Genomic DNA, 19,891 nt, shown 5'->3' with positions numbered 1-19,891 from the left:
GCCCTTTGCGGTGCTCGTTCTCGCACATGATCTCATACACGGTGGGATGGGCTATTACCCAAGAGCGAGGGTCGCTATGTTAAGACATCCACAATTCATACTGCGCTGTGCGTCCTTTATCAACTTCTTCCGGACTTCGTCAGAAAATGTTCTCGGCCACTCGGGCCTATGATAACCATTTCTCTTCCTATGTTGTACAATTACTTGGATCTTGGATAACTAGACTACAGTTCGACGTCTCCTCCATCATCGAGGCAGCGCAGCTTGATATAGACGTCGCTGCCTGCAAAGTCGTCATAGCATAAGTAGACGCAAAAAAGGCAAGGCAAGGCAAGGCAGAGCACGCACCCCAGCCATCCAGCGACTTGAAGTCCAACGAGCCTCCAAAGTACTTCGCGTACAGCCTGCTCATCGGGAGCCCGTACCCCAGCCCGGCGATGGTGCCCATGCCCATCTGCACCCCGCGCCCCGCGATCTCCGAGAAGAGGCTCTCGCCGCCCGCGCCGCCGTCGATCGCGCCCGCCCCGCTCATGTGCTGCGCGGCGTACGGGCCGCCGCCCATGCCCTCGTCTTCCCAGTGCATCTCCGCGCCGCGCCCGGCGGTGGTGAAGGAGTACGAGAAGATGCGGGACATGTTCTCCGGGGACACGCCGCCGCCCTGGTCGCGGACGCGGAGGAAGAGGAACCGGGAGGGGCGCTCGGCGGTGCGTAGCGAGGATATCGGGAACGGGAACTTGGACGGCGGCTGGGACGACGGCGGGAAGAGGGCGTCGGGGTGCGGTGCTTTGGAGACGGTGATGACGACGGGGGGGACGCGCGCAGGGGAGGAATGGGAGTGGTGTCGCTGGTGCCACTCCACGGTTGCGCGGAAGGAGTTCTTAAGGATCTCGGTGAGGATGTACTCGAGGTGTACGGGCACGTAGCTGCAGGCGTGCATCAGGGCTCCGAACACGGTACGCAGAGGGAACGGGAGGCACTCACGCGAACGTCGCGTCCGCATCGCCGTCTATCACGATCTGTGGACTCGCACCAAGGGTAGCCTCGCACAGGTCCTTCACGAAAGAGCCGCATACGCCGATGAGCTCCTTCGGCGAGCACGCGAGGTCCACGACACCGAGATGGTTGCTGGCCCCGTCGCCTTGCGCGAGGTCCCTCGAGATAGCGATGTGTTGCTCCGCAATGAGGCGGACCGCGATACGGTTCCGAATCGCGTTGTCCAAGAACTCGCTGATCTGCTCAGGGGTCAAGTACCGCGCGCACTCCTGGAACCTATCCGACGCCCCCACCGCGTCACTCCCTCCACCCGAGCGCGGGAAACGAACGGACAGACGTACTCACCCCTTCGCCATCGCCGGGATGTCGTCCGCGTGGCTCCTGACGAGGTCCGCCAGGTTCTCGATCAGCAGCGCGTTCTCCTCGAGCGTCCTCACGGGCGGGTGGGTGACCAGGAACTGGAACGCACGCCGGTGGGACTGCAGCGTCCGTGCGATGTAAGGGTTCATGCCGACGATGAACGGCAGGGCCTCGAGGGCGCGCGCACGCATGGCGAGCATCCGCGGGATCTCTGAGAACACGTACCCGACGGACTGCAGGACCGAGTCCGGGGTGAGCGGCCGGGCGAACGAGAGGAGCTTGGAGAGCGTGAGGGGGCGCGGTGGCTGCCTGGCGTGTTGTTCCATGAGCCGCGAGAGCTCCACGGGGGAGAGGGGGCTGTCAGTAGACTGCTCTGGATTAAAGATGAGGCCGCTGCGTCGGGGTGTGCTCGAGTGGTAGTTTGCATGCTGTCTTGAGCGAGTCGAGGCAGGAAAACCGCTGCTGATCCCAGCCGTGCGTAGCCTTGCGGCCTTGTGTACCAACGTAAGGCTTCTCATCTCAAAGGTCGTAAAGGGCCACGCAGAAGAGTAGATAGGATGTTGTGGATGGAAAAGGGACGGTCGCAGTTCATATCATAGGGCTCTCCCTATGGACGGAGCTTGTGGCAGACCAGACGCGGAGTCCGGGACCAGATGACGCGCGCGTCCTGTCATTGGCGCGTATCCTCAGGCCTTGCCCACTCTTCCATACTCTGCTCCCAGTCAACATCCCGGACACACAGCGGCGTTGAAAATGACATCGCTCTCCGAGGGTATTGAGCCCATAACGTCCGATAGCATAACGAAAGAAAATATGACATGCGTGGTAATACTACTGCTACTAATCTAGTTATACACTTGATACAATGGCCTGTGCAAAAGGAATGAGATGTGGCTCTGATCCAAAGGACAAGGTAAGGACGTACGTTGACGAGAACTTGGTGCCCTGGCGCACGACCTTCTCGACGGCATCCAAGAAGTCACGCTCTGTTGCGACCTTCCGCCGCGCACGGATGGCAAACATGCCCGCCTCCGTCGCCACTGACCGCAACTCAGCACCAGTCGTGTTGGGACATAGTCGTGCAATGAGATCGAAACGGATGTTGCGCTCTACGCTCATACTGAACCCCGAGGGTCAGCTCAATTGCTCGAAGATAGCAAGGAGGGGGCGTACCTTCTTGCGTGAATGCGAAGAATATGTGCGCGGCCCTCATTGTCTGGTAGTGAGAACTCAACACGACGGTCAAGACGACCAGGACGCAAGAGAGCAGGGTCCAAAGTGTCAGGTCTGCCAATGTCAGTTGAGTTGGCCGAAGGGTATGCGACGGACACTCGGATTCGAGGCTCACCTGTTAGTGGCCATGAGCACCTTGATGTTTCCACGGGGATCGAAACCGTCCAGCTGGTTGATGAGTTCAAGCATCGTCCGCTGCACCTCATTGTCACCGCCGGCACCGTCGTCGAAACGCGCGCCACCAATAGCATCGACCTCATCGAAAAAGATGATGCACGCCTTCTTACTCCGCGCCATCTCAAACAGCTCGCGAACCATCCTCGCTCCCTCGCCGACATATTTCTGCACGAGCTCGGAACCGATCACACGAATGAATGTGGCGTCTGTTCGGTTCGCCACCGCACGGGCACAAAGGGTCTTGCCAGTTCCCGGGGGACCGAAGAGAAGCACACCCTTTGGTGGGTCAATACCGAGGTTAACAAACCGTTCGGGCTGAACCACGAGTTAGCCTGCAAACATGTCACACGGATATTGCACGTACTGAAAGCAGCGGGGTTTCGACAACTTCGCGGAGCTTCTCGATTTGCTCCTTGCAGCCACCAACGTCGGAGTAAGTCACGTCAGGCTTCTCCTCGACCTGCATCATCGTGACAGAGGCGTCGATCTTGGGAGGCAAGGGAATCTGGATCTGATATTTGTTACGGTCCACGCTGGACGAAGAGCGTCAGCCGAGCGGACAGTGACAACAGGGTGAGGCATGACATACCCCACACGCATACCCTCCTCGATATCTGTTGGTGCCACACGCTCGCCCAGGCCAACGACGAACTTTGCAATCTGCTTGATGTTAATGACGTATTTGTCCTGCTCGTCTGCACCCTTCTGGCCCTGGACTGCACCCTCCGGGTTGACCGCACGAGCGCGCTCCGCCGCATCGGGATCCATGGGAATGATCTTGGTACACCGGGCGACCTGTAAGGGGTGCTCCTCGCCCATACGTTGTCTGTCTGCCGCGAGGTCCCATAGGTTTGGTGAAGCAAGGCCAGTGTCGGACTCCTTCACACCTGCAAGCGGAGGATGTCGGGTTACATGTGTGCGTTGTAGAGGGGAAAGACATACCGATCTTCTCGTTAATGCGCTTCTGGACCTCCTTAATGTCCGAGTCTATCTTCTTGAGTCTGGCGGCATAGGGACCTTGACCCTGCAATCCGGTGAGTCTCTTGTACTGAGACCGAGGCCGAAGAGACATACATAGGTCTTCAGGATTTGAATGTCGCTATCATCAAGGGCTGAGAAAGATGTGAGCAAACTAACCAGCCATTGAAAGTATGGACGTACGCTTGATCTCCTTCTCCTCCTTGTCGTCAACTTTCTTGTCCCCTTCAGAGACGAGTTAGGTCGTGCAGGTGCATGAAGTCACGAACGACATACACTTCTCCCAGTCACTGTAGAGCCTACCGTTAGCACGTAATAGAAGCTAGCACGTAGAGCACTCACGCTTTCGGCGCCATTGTATGTTGTAGTGGCGGTAGAGAACAGAGACGGTTTGGAGGACGGAAGCTTGGTCAGAAGCGAAGCCATCAGAGGACGCGTCAGTCCACGCGTAGGCGCCCCACAAGCGCTGGTTCCCCTCGTTCCCGTTTCGGGGTGTGCCAGACTCTGACGACAGCTCCCGATTGGATACCGGAAAGAGACGACTGTCGTCAGTACTTACTCGGCCCTGCCTCCGCTCATCCAAGAGCCAAGAGACCGCGCCTTGCTCATCTACCCCCATACGCCCTCCCAGCCATGGCCGGCGCACTCCCAAATGCGAAGCAGAACCTTCCCAAGATCAGAGATGAAGACCGCGAGTCCCGCTTCGGCCAGGTCTTTGGCGTATCCGGCCCTGTCGTCGTCGCCGAGAACATGACTGGCTCTGCCATGTACGAGCTTGTCCGTGTCGGACATGATGAGCTCGTCGGAGGTGCGCTCCATACATCGGAGAAACACGAACTTACTCGCACTAAACACTCGCGCAGAGGTCATCCGTATTGACGCGGACAAGGCTACAATCCAAGTGTACGAGGAGACGTCCGGAGTAACGGTCGGTGATCCCGTTCTCCGGACAGGGAAGCCTCTCAGTGTTGAGCTCGGTCCTGGTATGTCCATACTTTGATAATTGGTGTCATACGTTGCTGAGAAGTTCCACAGGCCTGATGAGTAACATCGTCGATGGGATTCAACGGCCACTACGAGTGAGTCTCCCATCCAAGATGTCCCCGATGGTGTGTTAACAGAAAACATCTAGGCTATCCAAGAGCTCTCCAAGTCAATATACATTCCCCGTGGTATCAACACTGAAGCTCTTGACCGGTCACTGAAGTGGGACTTCAACCCCGTCAACTACAAGGTATGCTGCGGCGTGTTCTCCTAGTCCTCATACCAATCAATGCTGCTCTTCAGGTCGGCGACCATATTTCTGGAGGTGACATCTTTGGGCGCGTCTACGAGAACTCCCTCGTTGACAACCACAAGATCATGCTCGGTCCTCGCGGTCTCGGTACCATCACCCACATCGCCGAGAAGGGCAGCTATGCTGTCGATGTGAGCTCTTCCTTCTCGTGCATCTGCAAGGTTTTGTTTTTACCCCAGTGTTACTTCAGGATGTCGTTCTGGAGACGGAGTTTAATGGTCAGACCACGAAACACACTCTGATGCAAGTGTGGCCTGTTCGTGCGCCCCGTCCGGTCACGGAGAAGCATACTGCCGATTACCCTCTACTCACTGGTCAGCGGATCCTGGATGCTCTATTCCCGTACGTGTTCTTGCGTATATACTGGTTTAGGGCTAAGCAGCTGTCTAGTTGCGTGCAAGGAGGGACAACCGCGATTCCGGGTGCCTTCGGTTGTGGAAAGACGGTTATCTCTCAAGCACTGTCCAAATACTCGAACAGCGATATCATCATTTATGTCGGTTGCGGAGAGCGCGGTAATGAGGTACGTAGTGAGTGGTCTAGGGCCAGCATTGAGGCTGACAGTTTGTTGGCAGATGGCGGAAGTACTCATGGATGTAAGAAGCACCTTTGCTTGTGTGCTAGTGCTTGCCATTTACACCATACCAGTTCCCCGAGCTGACTATGGAAGTCGGCGATCGTCAAGAACCAATCATGAAGCGCACGACTCTTGTCGCCAATACGTCGAACATGCCTGTCGCTGCCCGTGAGGCGTCCATCTACACCGGTATCACCCTCGCGGAGTACTTCCGTGACCAGGGCACGAACGTCTCCATGATGGCGGACTCTACATCACGTTGGGCCGAGGCATTGCGTGAAATCTCAGGTCGTCTGGCGGAGATGCCCGCTGATTCCGGGTACCCCGCTTACCTTGGTACGAAATTGGCCAGCTTCTACGAGCGTGCGGGTAAGGTTACTTGCCTGGGTAACCCCGTTCGCCAGGGTACTGTATCCATCGTCGGCGCGTGAGTATGCTGGAATGAGTGGTTTGGCTGCAGCCTACTCACGGTTTCCTCAGTGTCTCCCCTCCTGGTGGTGACTTCTCAGATCCCGTTACTGCCGCCACCCTCGGTATCGTGCAGGTGTTCTGGGGTCTTGATAAGAAGCTCGCGCAACGGAAACACTTCCCGTCCGTCAACTGGTCGCTATCGTACTCCAAGTACACGAAGGTTCTCGAGCAGCACTACGAGACGACGGAGCCCGGCTTCGTCGAGCTGCGCACGAAGACGAAGGAGATCCTGCAAAAGGAGGAGGACCTCGCCGAGATCGTGCAGCTCGTCGGCAAGTCGGCGCTGGGCGAGAACGACAAGATCACGCTCGAGGTCGCGCGCATGCTCAAGGACGACTTCCTGCAGCAGAACAGCATGTCCGAGTACGACCGCTTCTGCCCGTTCTACAAGACGAGCGCGATGCTCCGCAACTTCGTCGCGTTCCACGACGCGGCCCAAAAGGCGGTCGCCGGCGGTGACGTCACGTTCGCGAAGATCCGCGACTCCGCGGCGGACATCATGTACAAGCTCTCGCAGATGAAGTTCGAGGTACGAGTCTCACTGTCGTGTGTGCCTGTTGCGCCTCTTGACCTGATGACACCGACGACGCATCCCGCAGTCGCCGTCGCAAGGAAAGGAGCCTATCAAGCAGAGGATGGACGCTTTGTACAGCGAGATCCAGGAGAAGTTCCGTCAGCTGGTAGAGTAGGCTGGACGCTATACCCCATCTCGATCACGATTTCAAGTTCTGTATGTCGCAATAGTTGTTCTCAATTCTCTCCATTCAGCAATACGACTCGTATGTGATGTCACTCCGCTTTAACGCCCGGGTCCAGTAGCACATGGTGACTGCCCAGTCTCCTCTAGATCGCTCCTTTCTCACCACTGGCGAGACTTTTAGGATGGCCGTCGGCGACATCTAAGCCAGCGATGGTGGCTGGTGCCTATGGGTGCTGTTGGACCCGTAGCACGCATGCGCGAACGCCTGAACGAACGGGCTGCTGCTGCGGAGGCGTTTGGTGCGATGCCGATCTTCGCTCTGCTGCCACATTAGCGCTGCGCCCTTGCTGCGGTCTGCGCAAAGCCTGCTCGGGCGGATAATGATGCACCAGGCCGTCATATTGGCAGTCGTGCTCGCAGCACCCATATCGCAACCTACATAAGCCGCGAGACCCCTGGACCTGGGCGCTGCGCTTCTTGCCTTCGCCCAACTTTGTTCGCCATGCTTCTTCTGCACACCGTCCTCGCGGTGGTGTACAGCGGCCTCCTCGCCGTCTCGGCCCGCCCGGAGTACTTGGGCAGGTTCTACGACGCAGAGGGCGCCGAATTGACCGACGCCTCAGAGTATTCCTACTACTATCGGCCGCAGCACGAGGCCTCGCAGGCTGCAGGCTACGAGAATCCCCCCCAGTGGTCTCGTGACGCTTCCCAGCAGATCCTGGGAGCACACCGTGAGTACGCGGAGGAAGGCTACGATGGCCAGGAGCCTGCTCGCTTTCCGGGCACCGATCATGGTCGCCGACCCGAGCCTCCTCATCACTTCCCGCCTCCGCCTCCTCACTTCCCGGAGCCCCACCATGAGTTCCCAAAGCCTCCTCACCCCTTCCCTGAGCCGCCGCACTACCCACCCCCGGAACCGCATCACCCTCACGGTCCCCCCGAAGGTTCTCCGAAGAAGGGACCTTTCCCTCACTTCACGATGCCGGACCACCACAAGACGAAGGATAAGACCATCTATCAATTCTTGGAGAGCCACCCCAAGTATGGCGCAATACCTGTCAAGGCTGTGTGGCACAGTGACTAAATACGCAGTTTAGATTCTCGCGCCTCTTCAAACTGGTGAATTATACGGAGGACATCACGAACTTACTCAACGACTCCTCCCAGAGGTAAATATCTCCGATCATAGCCCCATCGTATGCGAGACTGACGCCAGTGCCCAGTGTCACTTTCTTTGCCCTTCCTGACTGGGCCTTCCCGAAGCCGCCGCATCACCATGGCGTGGACGGGGATGAGGATGCCCAGTTGGAAGAACTCTTCCAGACTGGTGGTGACCTCAGCGACATGCTCGCCGCCGCCGAGGGCTACCTCAGCAGCGCCCATAAGCCCGACGAAGACAAGATCAAGCAGTTCCTGAAGTATCTGCTGCTCTACAACATCCTGCCTGAACAGACGCCCCTGCATCAACTGCGAAGCAACCATACACACGCGACGTCGCTGAAGCTCGAGGACGGCTCGTTGGATGGCGAGCAGCTCCGCATCCGCGTCGGTAAAGGTTTCGGTGCCGACTTCCGTCCTACAATCAACTTCGGGTCCAAAGTGTTGGTGCCTGATATTCCGACCAAGAATGGTGAGCTTCTGAGGAAAGCGGTGCCAATGGCTAGTACTCATGTATTCTGACGTGAAATCAGGTGCCATTCATGTCGTTAGCAAGCCCATTCTTCCCCCTCCTTCCGTCTTCCAGATCGCCTTCCTTTTCTCCGACGCTTTCTCCATTTTCGTAAGTTCAAGGGCTAATGACTGTGTTCGCGCCATGTTAACCATTGTCACAGAGCTCTGCTATTCAGCGAGTCGGACTGACGGACGAGCTCGATTTCCATGGCGGCGAAGATGGTTCCGGTACTGGAGCGGTTTCCATCTTCGCGCCCCACAACAAGGCGTTTTCGCGGCTGCCGCCTAGGTTGAAATTCTACCTTTTCTCGCCATTTGGCCAGAAGGCTTTGAAGAAGCTTCTACAGTTCCACATTGTGCCCGACGCTGTATTGCACTCGAGTGAGTCTGCTTGGCGCACGCAGCCCACTCATTGATCACTGAAAAACATTCCAGATTACTATCACAACGCGTCGGAGTCTGAGTTCGTCCCGTGTCATCATGATGTCGAGACGAATCATTTCTATGCGCATCTCGATCCCTATTCTCAAGATTGGTCCATTCCGGAGGAGTCGCGAGGCCAGGAATATGCCGAGTTTGGCTATGTCCACGAGAAATATAGCTGTTTCAAGGTAAGTTTGTACAGCACACATTGCTTGGAGAAACATTGCGATTGTGCGCAACGGTCCCGTGGATTTGGTGGCCCGAATTTTCCATTGCCATCGCACCGCGGACGCGTCTCTGTCACTGTTTCTCTAGGGGATGATCTCAGTTCGCCTACTGTTGTGCTGACTACCCTCCTTCTCACAGCACGACGGTGGTCGCCCGGAACTTCAGTTCCCGCCCCCACCACCCCCGTCGCACTTCCCGCCTCCACCGCCCCCGCCCCACATCCCCCCACCACCGGAACACTTCCCCCCTCCACCTCCCCCGCGGAACCGTCAACCTCAACACCCTCCTCCGCCCCGTGGAGGTGGCCCTGACCATCCTCAGCATCCACCTCCGGGCGATGAGCCCCACCATCCGCCCCACCACCCTCCTCCTCATCCTCCTTCGCCCCCAAAGGGAGGTCATCACCTGCCCCGCCCCGACGTCGTTTACTCGGCCAACGCCACAGTGCCCACCCTTCTCGAGGGGCACCCTCTAGAAGTCAAGGTCGTCCAGCTCGCATACAGGAGCCCTTTCGGGGGTGAGCATCACAAGCACGCGTTCTACCAGACCGTCGTCGTCGCCCATGGTCAGCCCGTCACCGTGCCGGACGTACCTGCGCGCAACGGCGCGGTCCATGTCATCACCAGGCTCCTGAACCCCCTCAAGAAGCCCCATCATCATCACGGTCGCGAATTCGAGCGCGATGATCTTGCGTTCGGCCCTTTCCTACGTGAGGACCCTGAGAATGACGACGCTGACGAGTGGGCTGGTTGGGAGGAGTGGTTGCCTCGTTGGGCCGAAGAGTAGGAATGAGTTATAGGGTAGCACCGCGTTACCGCATCCAACACCATTCATTATTGCACCCTCCACCCGTCATATCAGAATGACTGCGTGACCAGAGTCGATGAGTTTCGTACTGTATCCTAGTACAATGCACGCCGATGGAACATTCGACCAGATTACAGTAAAACGATAGAAGCATATGTGATAGGAGCAGGTCGTAAATTACTACCATGAGTCGCGATGAGCGTTCGATACGATGCAATCCTTCTCGAGAGTGGCCTCTCAGATCAGAGAGGGAACCTCAGGGAAAGCTCCGTCAATTTGCTGAAACCGTCGACTCGGTAATCATCCCTCGTGATATTCAAGGGGGTGTCGATGTCGTCCACAAACGTCAGCTGCTGCCGAGTCTGATTATCATACGTGGGCCACTCAATTAGACCGTCCCCCGCGCCGTTCGGGTCGCCGCGATTGACGAAGTGAATGAGATAGCTGGTCATGTCTCCCGGACCGTAGACATTACCAAGATCGCTTCCATGGGCCTGTAGATGGAGTACATGTAGTCAGACGCATTATAAATGCTTGATTCCGTTGTCACTCACGGCTCCAAAACGGCCGAGCTCAAATGCGCTATCACCGATCGTGAGCGTGCGTTTACTAACTATAGATCATGAAGGAGAAATCTTGCGTCAGAAACGGATTGAGAGCATAGCTCAAGTACGCACGGAACGACCACGTGGGCTGCTTATCAAATGTATGCTCTACAAAGAAGCGTCTCGGAGCCTGGAATACGAGGTCCCCTTGAATAGCCGCCAAGCGCTTGTATTGCGGAGGGAGCGAATAGTTTGTGCCAGTGTCGAAGGGCGAGCCCTGACTCGGATCGTTTGGATAAAGGGTATCGAAAAGATCACCAATGTCGTCGTCCGTAGCCCCATCGACGTAGTTAGAACGCATATATGACTGGAATCCCCTGTCTGTCCTAGAAAGTCATCAGATTTCACGGATCAAGGTTTCAGCCTTCTCAACATACCAAACAGTCAAAGAGTTGATGATGGAAAAGAGTGTGCCTTCGTCGTTCACGTTCTAGGGCTTGATTTAGTGGCAGAGCTACTGAGAGCCACAGAGAGACATACCCCAGATACGTGTGGGATCCGAGCAACGCTACCCTGAAGTACCAAATTCTGGGGCGTGTCAGTCAAGAACCTTCCGTCAACGCGGGGAAGCCACGCGAGGCGAAGGGACTAAAAAGTCATCATTAATCAGACAGGAAATTTGGATTTCTTGTCGAAACAACGCACTTGCTTGCTGATAATACCGGGGGATTTATCCACGGCCTGTTTCAGAACATCAAAGGGAAGGGTCCTCAAACACTCCAAGGTTTTTGGTGATGCAATGTCTGCGCATGGAGTGTTCTGAACAAGTTGGTCGTACTCGCTCTGGCCCTTGGCAATATCGCCGACAGGAATCGGAGCACCTGATTGCATGAATGCGCCGTGGAAGAGCCCTTCGGGATCGCCGCTATTGGTCAACATATGTAAAGCAACGGAGATCGCGCCTGCACTCTCGCCCCAGCTGTTGATTGTGTCAGTGAGACCAGTGTTCTGCCACCTCAAACTCGTCTCACATAGTGACGCGCTCTGGGTCTCCCCCGAAGTCTGCGATGTACTTCTGTATCCACTTGAAAGCAACGCGTTCTATGAAGAGGCGCTCTCAGCATCGCCAGGAATGTCCATACGTCAGAGGAACTTACGATCTTCTAGACCAATGTTACCAACGCCTTCGGCTTTCACCTCTTCGCCAGCGATGAAACCAAAAGCTGGAGTATTCGCCTATGAGCTGCTATGCTGACTGACTTTGCGATCGATCTTACCGGATACGCTGAGCACAACGGAGGTCAGCGAGCTGAGCCATGTCGACAGATCGCGAAATCTTACCGATAGTTCATGCTGACGTAGATCACTGGCTCGTCCAACTCGATGGAACGCTTCACAATGACACCGCCATCGTACCTGAAATGGAGCGGTGTCAGATAGGAAGACGGTATTAGCGGTTGGGTACTTACGTGTCTGCCGAGCCGGTCTCGAAGCCACCTGCAATGAGGAATGTTCTGATTGAGTCGATGTACGTCAATTTGCATGCTATTCGTGACCTTACCACCGAAGATCCACTGTCGACACGCTCAACATTAGCGTATTACCTATCGAATTATGGGAGGTTGACTGACCACCGCGACCGGAAGCCGAGCTGTGGAGTTAGTGCCAGCCGGTACCCAAACATTGAGATTCAAGCCTGTGCGGATGTGGATGTCAGAAGCAGATAAACGCATGGGACAGTGCATCGCTCACAATCTTCTGACGGGGGAAGCTTGGCTCTGATTGGATACCGCCATTCGGAGACAAGGACGCCAGCAGCTGGATCATCGACCATTGAACGGACATCTGTAGAGCCCTGCTGAGGACAAGCTGGACCGAAGTCGACTGCATCCTCTTCATCGATGTAGGGGCCAACAGGAACGGGAAGGGAGAACCGTCTGGGTAGCATGTAAGTTCACTAGTCTGACTTGACACGAAGACTACGAAATCAACGTACGGGGCGTCAGCGAACTTGATGCCGAGAAACGCATCGCTCACCCCGTCTGACACTCCCGTGAACGTCCCGCTGTCCAACCGGACAGAAGGAGGCTTGGCAGCAGGAGCGGGAGCGGCGACGATTGCGGCGGCATACACCGTCGCAAGTACTATGAAGCTGTAAGTGAGCATGGTAGAACGGTAGCAGACGTCGCTGCCCTATGAGCATCCTTTCGTCCTGGATATATACTTGACACAAGTGAGGCGCGTCCTCTGGCAATGCCGCGCCACGTCAACATACGGACCAACATCCTCTCACCGTGACCGTCAGTTCACCGCACCGAGCAGTATGTCATTGTAGGAGAGACGAATAACGGCTGGAATTCATACACGATCATCGTCGAACGCTTGCTGTCACAGAGAAGGGCTACTAGTACGACAGCGCGTCCCGATGTGTGTCCGTTGTGGGCGGGGCGTTCCGTTGGGGTCGGGCCTGGTAAGGGGGAGGGGTTGGACACGCACTGTGCTCCTAGGTATCTGGGCCGTCTTCACTATTAAAAGCTGCCTCAACCTCCTTGTACGCTGAAGGGCTGCAAGGCAATCTCTTATCTCTCCCGGTCATTCTGCGATGTCCGCGACTGCGTTCATGCATCTCCCACTTCACCCCATCGACCATAACAGGCTGATCAGGGTCAGTCGTACAAACAGGGCATATCATGCGCCGGTTCGCGCTTAAGACGGCCATCGGACTGTAGAAGACTCCGTAAGCGTCTGCTATGATGCATACATGGAGGATGTTGGCTTACTCGGTCGGACGGTCACGTACAGCCAGCATCTCGGACGCAGTCTGCGAAAGCGTCGAAGGATCCGGGAGCGGGTCTCCTTCCAAGAAAGCTGCAGGGAAGGCTCATTAAAGAACCCGAAATTGCTGAGAATGGACCGACCTGCCTTTCGTTATAGCATTCCCTATGTCAAGCACGCCGGTCTTCCATGCCTCCCCGAGCTCTAGAAACCCCCAACTTCGTCGATATTGCTGACGTAGAGGGAATGGGTCTCACGTACCTGTAGCGTCTAGCAAGTACATCGGGACGATCGACTGCCCACATTCCGCTTGGCTCTCGGCATTTGCAGCATTTACGGCCGGAAGAAGCTTGTTGCGGATCCAGGCGACTTGCCGTTTTGCATACCTCCTGGTTCCCAGCTTCATCTGCTCTACTGCAAGTCTGAACACTGCCTCTGACGGCTCTGGGGCGCTCAAGTACTCATGAAATTCCTTATACCCTGACCAGGCGTCGGGCGTCCGAGTGAGCGGTTGGAAAGTCAGATAATGAGGTGCTCCTCACCGATCGACTGATAAATGCCCAGTGTGTAGTCCATTTGTTGCGACTCATTCGCGGGCGACTGCGATTCTGGACCGACTCCAGCAGTAGCGATTGCTCGCAGTGTTTTGATTTCATCCAGCAAGCCTTGCTACTGTGCATAGATGGAACAGACAGTCATAAGGAAGGAACAAAGTGCTCACTGCTATCATCTGGTCCACACGCTCGTCCAGGCGAGGCTTCAGTACCTCTGGCTGCGCATATAACCAGAAACATAGTGTGCGATACCTGTCATCGCCGCACGATTAATGAGCCGAAGAAGATGGTTGCAAGTCGCCCGTACCTCGGCTTCGATGTTATCCGGGATTGCTCCTCGATGATCTCGCTGGCAAGCCTACGGTTTTCTTGGATGATACGTAGGTTGGTGAGGACCTTTCTCGAGTCTCGCCAATGCCACCGCTGCGAAACCAACGGGTCGACGGCGGCAAGCAGCTTGTGCAGTCTCAGGGACAGCTGGGGGTCGAGGTCCGCAGTAGGGGCTTGCTCAGGGAGATTGTCGAACAGACTGAGTAGCTCGGGTGGAAGAGCTGCGAGAGCATTGCTTAACAGTTCAGAGGGCAACGGAGTTTGCTTGTCTCCAGGCGATTCCTCCGCCGACTTGCATAAGGAGGCCATTCTCTCGGGGAAAATGAGGTGTTGAATCCAATACGACGTGCCCCCTACCACGATAGGAACCTGGCCCCTAGAGTGGGTCTCTTCGACCTGCCCACACCGCACCGCATGAAGACAGGCAGAAAAACAAGGCTCTAGGCACCCACCGCATTGATAGCATCCTTGATCCACTCCGGTCCGGTCAACTGCTCTCCGGGCTTCTTGTAGTCCATGAGGAGATGTTCGACGCCGAATCGTTCCTCCAAAGGGACCTTGTTTGTAATGATATCCATACCCATATACACTTGCATGGAGTCCGCATTGATGATCCTTGCGCCACGGTATGGATAGTTTTCACCTTTTGCAGACAAAGCGAGGGCAAGCTCGATGCCGAGCTTTGACTTGCCTACACCCGTCGTTCCACAGATGACGATGAGAGGTTTCGAACTCATGTTTCTGAGTGTTGCAAGGGATGTCTTCAAGATGCTAGTCTGGGGATTGTCCAGATATCAATCAGAGAGGCATTGGGATTGACATAGACATAGACAGACCATTCACGTTCACGTTCACCACGCAGGTCGACAGCATTCTGAGCGAAGACGCTGCGAGCGCCCATGGGGTCATGCTCCATGACATCGACATCTCTGTCCACTGTTCCGGCCAATGCAGTTCGTTCGAGACATCCACAGCAGCACCTCGGACATTCTTTCAAGAGCAAGCCATGCATGCACATGTCACTTCGACGCGTCTCAGCCTCACGTTTGACCTAAACATCGTTCGGTACTAGATACAGTGGACTACAGTAGCATGGGCATCGAGAAGCAACGGTATAGCCACTAGGTAGTGTCCATGCGGTCCGGTGAGATGCTGCGACTGCGAGAACGGAAGCGGCCAGGGGAGCCGCCATTCACACGGTCTGGCGAGATGCTCCTGCTCCTAGACCGGTAGGGCGAACGTGAGCCGGAGCGGCTGCGAGAAACATACCGCGACCCGACCGAGGGCGAGCGAGACTTGCTAGCACTCCGTCCTCGACTAGAGCTTCTTGAAGACGAAGGACTCCTCGCACCTGCCGGGCGTCGTGGACTGCCGTCCCGGCTTCTGCTTCTGCTCCTGTCCGTGCTCCGACTTCTACTCCTGCTCCTACTTCTCTCGTGGTCACTTTTGCCCTCCATAGCGTCCAACAGCCTACTCTTCCTCGGCCCAATCTCTCCCAAGTCCTCTAAGACATCTCGCTTGGTGATCCTGGGGAGGATCAAGTCGCACACACGCTCCTCGGTCAATAGCTGGTCCACAAACTCGTCCATATGCGTCAGCGTGTAACCCCCTGGGATCGTATGTGAGAAAGGGAAGCGATACGTGAACAAAGACACATACCCATTCCCAAGTAACGCAATTTTCGATAGTCCTTGAGCAAAGGCTCCAGGATTTCATAGACTTCCGCTGGTCGGAAGGTCATCCGTATGTAGAATGCAGCGAGTGCCCGTAGATACCTGACGAAGCCAGGGTTGGACTGTGTCACAGTCGAGTGCCATCGGTTCGTACTCACTTGAACTCGTCCGCCTGCAAGTACTCCAGCAGAATCTCCTTCTCCGGCTGAATTTGGAGGAGCTTGAGGAGTAGACATAGGAACTCCGTAGGCTTTTGGTTGCCGTAAACACCACCGATCGCCTTCAGCTCAATAGCTTTATCAATCAACGTTTCGGCTACACGGACACCCTCAGTCGGTAATGCCTTCAAGGTAGCGAAAGCAACATACCGGTAAGCGCAAAACAGTGCTCCTTCCAGTAGCTTGAGTCATAGATACGATTCCGGATCACAGATTCGACTAGGTACTGTACATTCAGCTATGGAAGTCTCCCATCTGGAGGGTCACAATGGTCTCACCTGAGGATTCTGGCCATGAATAGCGGTTGCCCCGCGGACGGTGGTGTTGGCCATGATGAACGCGTTGTGTACGACTATTTGTCCTGGACGCGGCTCACTTTGACGCCACCACAATAGGCATGCACGAAAGTTTGGTCCCTCCACGCTCATTTGACCTGAATGGCAGCGGGTGGCTTCGGATTTCACGCCCGACTCAAATTCCAATCTCAACCCGCGCAAAGTGGTTCTTGGACAATACACAAGTTTGCACGCGTTCTGCAGTCATTGAATGATCATCCATCATTTGCCGTACGAAGTCATTAGATCCCTATACGGCTCGGCCCTATCCAGGTGACCGTTGACCAAGGCTTCCTACACGTCGTCATACTTATCGTAAAATACGCAACATTATGCTATAGAACCCTTTCAGAACTGAGTCGAACGGATGCTGTTCCGGAGACGGTGCTGGATTGGGCGAGCGATGCGCTCAGGAGCATCGTAATCAACAGAGAAAATGCTGACGGCAGTGAAGCAGTCCGCGCTAGTCGGAGTCTCGCCTAGAGGATAAGGACACTTGTTAGCACAGTAGGATAGAATGCATTGCGGGATGCTTACCAGGGTCCTCGCGAACCCCATTGATGTTGGAGTTCACGCCAGTCGCGACACTGCGCGCTCAGTCAGTACAGCACCAGTATTCATTCGTCCAAGAAAACGCACAGATCGACTTCAACGGGCAACCCAGTGGTGTTGTCTATGGCAATCGAATTGACGGTCGCACCTCCGGTCAAGCGAGTGAAGACGAACGGAGGCGCGGTGCAGTTGCTGGCGGGGCCAAATGTTGGGATGTTAACACTGCGAACGGAATGTCAGCTGCTAGCCACCGGAAAGATTGTAGATGAACGAACTTGAGGCCAACGCCAAGCGGGAGGAGCCGCTCCTGGCTCGCATTCACGCCGGCCGCGATAATGGCTACCAAATTCTTCACGACCTGAGCGGCCAGGTTCGCTGGGTCGTTGGGCTCGCCCGTGTTGGTAGTGAAAGAGCGGTGGGTGCCGTTGCCCGCAGAGAAGGCAATAGCAGGAATCTATCCCACCAATGAGTACATGACACAATCCGAGAACCGTGTGTGCGTCTCACGCCGCGCTCAACAGCGGTATAGGTCGCACCGATGGTACCACTCAGTGTGTACAAGAAGGGGCCGTTGTTCTGGCCTTCATTAGGACCGGAGACCACGAGGTCGATGGGAGTGCTGCCAAACTTTTTGGGAGCAATGATATCGATTCCGAACGTGACCTATCACCACAGGCAAGCGTATCAGTGCTGATTCAGCGTTGCCTAGATAGGATGTACTTACAGTGGCCGAAGGCGTTCCATTGAAGTAAACTGGACAGGCAACCTCATGTTAGCGCATCTGACTTCGGCGACTACCCCGTTAAGAGCTGCCACTCACACAGGTCGCCGTTCTGCGAGTCGGCGCCAAAGAAGGGAGCACCAGCAGGAATGGAGTCGAACTCGCCACCAGGATGCGTGATATTTGTCGTAGGAAGGACGAAGGTGCCTCCCTTACCAGATTGCTGAATCGCTGGCCTATTGGTCGTGTCAACACCGAGTCTCCCGATTGGATACAAGCGGCATTGCGCAGCTCACCCAACCAAAAGGACATTATGCCCATCTGCCTTCAGCGCGTCAAACGCCGCACTATAGCATAGGCAGGACGTAAACACATAGATGCGGCGAAGTATACGGCGCACGTACCGGATGTTGGCAGAAGCCCAACTGTCATCATTCGTGACCAGAATGTTGAGACCTGCGGCACAGGACACGAAAGCGAGGAGGAGCGCGGAGAGCTTCCACATTTTGGAGAGAGGTCTGTGGTCGTAGCGTGGGCGTAACACAGGAGGGTTGGGGGCGAACCGCAGCGAGTTGAAAGGCTAATGACGCGCTCCATTTGTACTAGGTGAGGTGCAGCACTGATCACGTTACGTTTGGCATCCTCCCATGAAGTTTTTTGGTCTGTCTAAGACGGCAGAGGACCTAGGCCATGACGGGCGAATAGGGAACGGTGGTAGGATGCACGTTTGTGCACTGGTTGACCACCCAATGCCGTAGCCCGCGCTGTAAGGTTGATGAAGGGTCTGGACAGCGGCGGTAAGTGCACGCTGCGAAACGAGGCCTTGAAGACTAAGCCTCTCAACTTCATATTGCTTCCCAGCAGTTTCTTCATGACACGCCTGGGAGATTCGCAAGTAACGTGAGATGCGTCGCTCAGGTACGAATAGCTTGCAACCGCACTAGGCAGAGTGTTTTCCTAGGGAGGCGCGAATGCTCCAACGGAAGCCTTGTGGATGCATTGATTCTATATAAAAGAAGACCAGGAATGAGCTACTTGACGGTATACTCTTTGCACGTTTGCCATCTAGGTAGGGCTTCGCGACGTGAGTGTAACATGCCTATGCGCGACAGCAGGCGGGACGTATAAATGTCGAGCCCTAGTCTAGGTCTGTCGTTGTCACTTGCACTAGCCTCTCTAGATGAAGTGTGAAAGTCAAGGTAAGGTCAGATCTTCAGAATGCGAAGATGATGCGCGAAGGGGACCGCGCTCGCAGCTCGGAGTCGGAAGTCGGGCCGCTACCGACGGTACAGACGCGCCAGGCGGTCGCTGCGCAGTCCTCTGGCTGTCCGTTACAGCCTGGAGAGGCCCCACGCTTGCATTTGACCCCCGCTCAAGGACGTCTTACTACCCTTTTTTGTCGACACCACTTCTATCGCCTCCTTCTGACAAGGAACAGGAGAGTTACAGCATTGGTGTTGTTTACTATGGCGTAATGTCATGATTATTCCACCGCTCATTGGCAGCCTGCAACTTACAAAGTCTGAATATGTAGGACAACAACGCTGCTAGCAGTACCAGCTTCGAAATCTTGAGGCTAGTGGGCAGATCTGAAAGCGCGGGTTCGGGGCATGATCGTGACAACCCGTAGCTCCATACCTAGCGCAACCGAGGCATCCGTGGCGGCGACCGACGAAGATGACTCGAGGTCAAGGTATGTCGATCCATGAGACGGAACGCCCGCTCGGGGTCTGGTGTTGTAGAGTCCACGCGGAACACCATCTACTTGTGCCCTGCCCGGGTCTTGCGGCAACGTTCAAACCGCGAGTTTCGCGCATACGCTTTAATGCGTAATTGAACAGGGCTCATCCCTGCACTTCGCCAGGTACCCACTTCCGCCAGACTGAGTTCGGCGAACGAGTGTCATCACCAGAAAGGACACTCTGTTCACAAGATTCACCTTTTTTGTCAACGTGGCTACCAACCCGGTTTGTAGTATCGCAGCTACGAAACCATCACAAAACGACAGGGTGGGGCTCTGTCCGCTGTCACATGGAGGACGTTGAATATGGCTCTTGCTAGGACCTGGGTGAGTCTGCTCTTATACTCTTTCTCAGTCAAACCCGCTTCTCATCACTCTTCCTTGACGTCACTGCAGTAACGTCTACGAGAACTCTTGCACTGTGAGATATTCAGTGTGCTCAGCCGTGACAGACGTCGTGCTGCTGGATTGCGCGTTGGTCATGTCGGCGCTGTCGTGTTTGTGCTCATGATTAGGGGATGACTAGTAGCTC

The 19,891-nt window shown here is 55.5% G+C and overlaps 7 protein-coding genes across 7 annotated transcripts; 2 read left to right on the top strand and 5 right to left on the bottom strand.

The window, feature by feature from the left end:
- Positions 1-51: 51 nt before the first annotated feature.
- On the bottom strand, positions 52-4,097 carry DICSQDRAFT_179837 (26S proteasome subunit P45; the record flags this gene model as incomplete). Its single annotated transcript, XM_007364495.1, has 14 exons — positions 52-283; positions 349-923; positions 982-1,269; positions 1,339-1,746; positions 2,279-2,473; positions 2,527-2,640; positions 2,702-3,078; positions 3,128-3,296; positions 3,353-3,650; positions 3,706-3,787; positions 3,838-3,875; positions 3,925-3,966; positions 4,018-4,031; positions 4,084-4,097. 14 exons carry the CDS (start codon positions 4,095-4,097, stop codon positions 225-227), a joined length of 2,673 nt encoding a protein of 890 aa, XP_007364557.1. The 3' UTR covers positions 52-224.
- Positions 4,098-4,331: 234 nt separating this feature from the next.
- DICSQDRAFT_103865 (V-type ATPase) lies at positions 4,332-6,883 on the top strand. The gene is made up of 11 exons (XM_007364494.1): positions 4,332-4,549; positions 4,605-4,724; positions 4,777-4,820; positions 4,874-4,975; positions 5,029-5,169; positions 5,229-5,380; positions 5,429-5,561; positions 5,614-5,634; positions 5,687-6,042; positions 6,096-6,615; positions 6,686-6,883. Exons 1-11 carry the CDS (start codon positions 4,375-4,377, stop codon positions 6,773-6,775), a joined length of 1,854 nt encoding a protein of 617 aa, XP_007364556.1. The 5' UTR covers positions 4,332-4,374; the 3' UTR covers positions 6,776-6,883.
- A 405-nt stretch (positions 6,884-7,288) lies between these two features.
- Positions 7,289-9,894, top strand: DICSQDRAFT_168880 (FAS1 domain-containing protein; the record flags this gene model as incomplete). Its single annotated transcript, XM_007364493.1, has 7 exons — positions 7,289-7,827; positions 7,884-7,955; positions 8,010-8,416; positions 8,478-8,566; positions 8,619-8,838; positions 8,893-9,068; positions 9,247-9,894. 7 exons carry the CDS (start codon positions 7,289-7,291, stop codon positions 9,892-9,894), a joined length of 2,151 nt encoding a protein of 716 aa, XP_007364555.1.
- A 263-nt stretch (positions 9,895-10,157) lies between these two features.
- DICSQDRAFT_179834 (carotenoid ester lipase precursor) lies at positions 10,158-12,626 on the bottom strand (the record flags this gene model as incomplete). Its single annotated transcript, XM_007364492.1, has 15 exons — positions 10,158-10,409; positions 10,470-10,528; positions 10,593-10,846; positions 10,898-10,950; positions 11,001-11,108; positions 11,166-11,439; positions 11,492-11,561; positions 11,618-11,683; positions 11,738-11,745; positions 11,802-11,876; positions 11,930-11,957; positions 12,022-12,034; positions 12,092-12,156; positions 12,213-12,397; positions 12,457-12,626. 15 exons carry the CDS (start codon positions 12,624-12,626, stop codon positions 10,158-10,160), a joined length of 1,680 nt encoding a protein of 559 aa, XP_007364554.1.
- A 185-nt stretch (positions 12,627-12,811) lies between these two features.
- On the bottom strand, positions 12,812-14,987 carry DICSQDRAFT_135452 (tRNA isopentenyltransferase). Its single transcript, XM_007364491.1, has 9 exons — positions 14,956-14,987; positions 14,572-14,895; positions 14,097-14,515; positions 13,957-14,041; positions 13,778-13,904; positions 13,497-13,715; positions 13,383-13,439; positions 13,241-13,328; positions 12,812-13,183 (listed from the first exon to the last, which is right to left on the bottom strand). Exons 2-9 carry the CDS (start codon positions 14,854-14,856, stop codon positions 12,964-12,966), a joined length of 1,500 nt encoding a protein of 499 aa, XP_007364553.1. The 5' UTR covers positions 14,857-14,895; positions 14,956-14,987; the 3' UTR covers positions 12,812-12,963.
- Positions 14,988-15,240: 253 nt separating this feature from the next.
- DICSQDRAFT_103857 (PRP38-domain-containing protein) lies at positions 15,241-16,342 on the bottom strand (the record flags this gene model as incomplete). Its single annotated transcript, XM_007364490.1, has 5 exons — positions 15,241-15,728; positions 15,779-15,894; positions 15,951-16,107; positions 16,161-16,236; positions 16,289-16,342. 5 exons carry the CDS (start codon positions 16,340-16,342, stop codon positions 15,241-15,243), a joined length of 891 nt encoding a protein of 296 aa, XP_007364552.1.
- Positions 16,343-16,607: 265 nt separating this feature from the next.
- DICSQDRAFT_179832 (sure-like protein) lies at positions 16,608-18,783 on the bottom strand. The gene is made up of 9 exons (XM_007364489.1): positions 18,023-18,783; positions 17,915-17,965; positions 17,718-17,854; positions 17,622-17,650; positions 17,405-17,560; positions 17,173-17,351; positions 16,985-17,119; positions 16,883-16,932; positions 16,608-16,824 (listed from the first exon to the last, which is right to left on the bottom strand). The coding sequence occupies exons 1-9, from the start codon at positions 18,121-18,123 to the stop codon at positions 16,694-16,696; spliced, it is 969 nt and encodes a 322-aa protein (XP_007364551.1). The 5' UTR covers positions 18,124-18,783; the 3' UTR covers positions 16,608-16,693.
- Positions 18,784-19,891: the final 1,108 nt, after the last annotated feature.

Source organism: Dichomitus squalens, assembly GCF_000275845.1.
Source record: "Dichomitus squalens LYAD-421 SS1 unplaced genomic scaffold DICSQscaffold_9, whole genome shotgun sequence".
NCBI lineage: Eukaryota > Fungi > Basidiomycota > Agaricomycetes > Polyporales > Polyporaceae > Dichomitus > Dichomitus squalens.
Note: the sequence above shows the minus strand (reverse complement) of the source record. Positions and strands in the feature narration are given on the sequence as shown.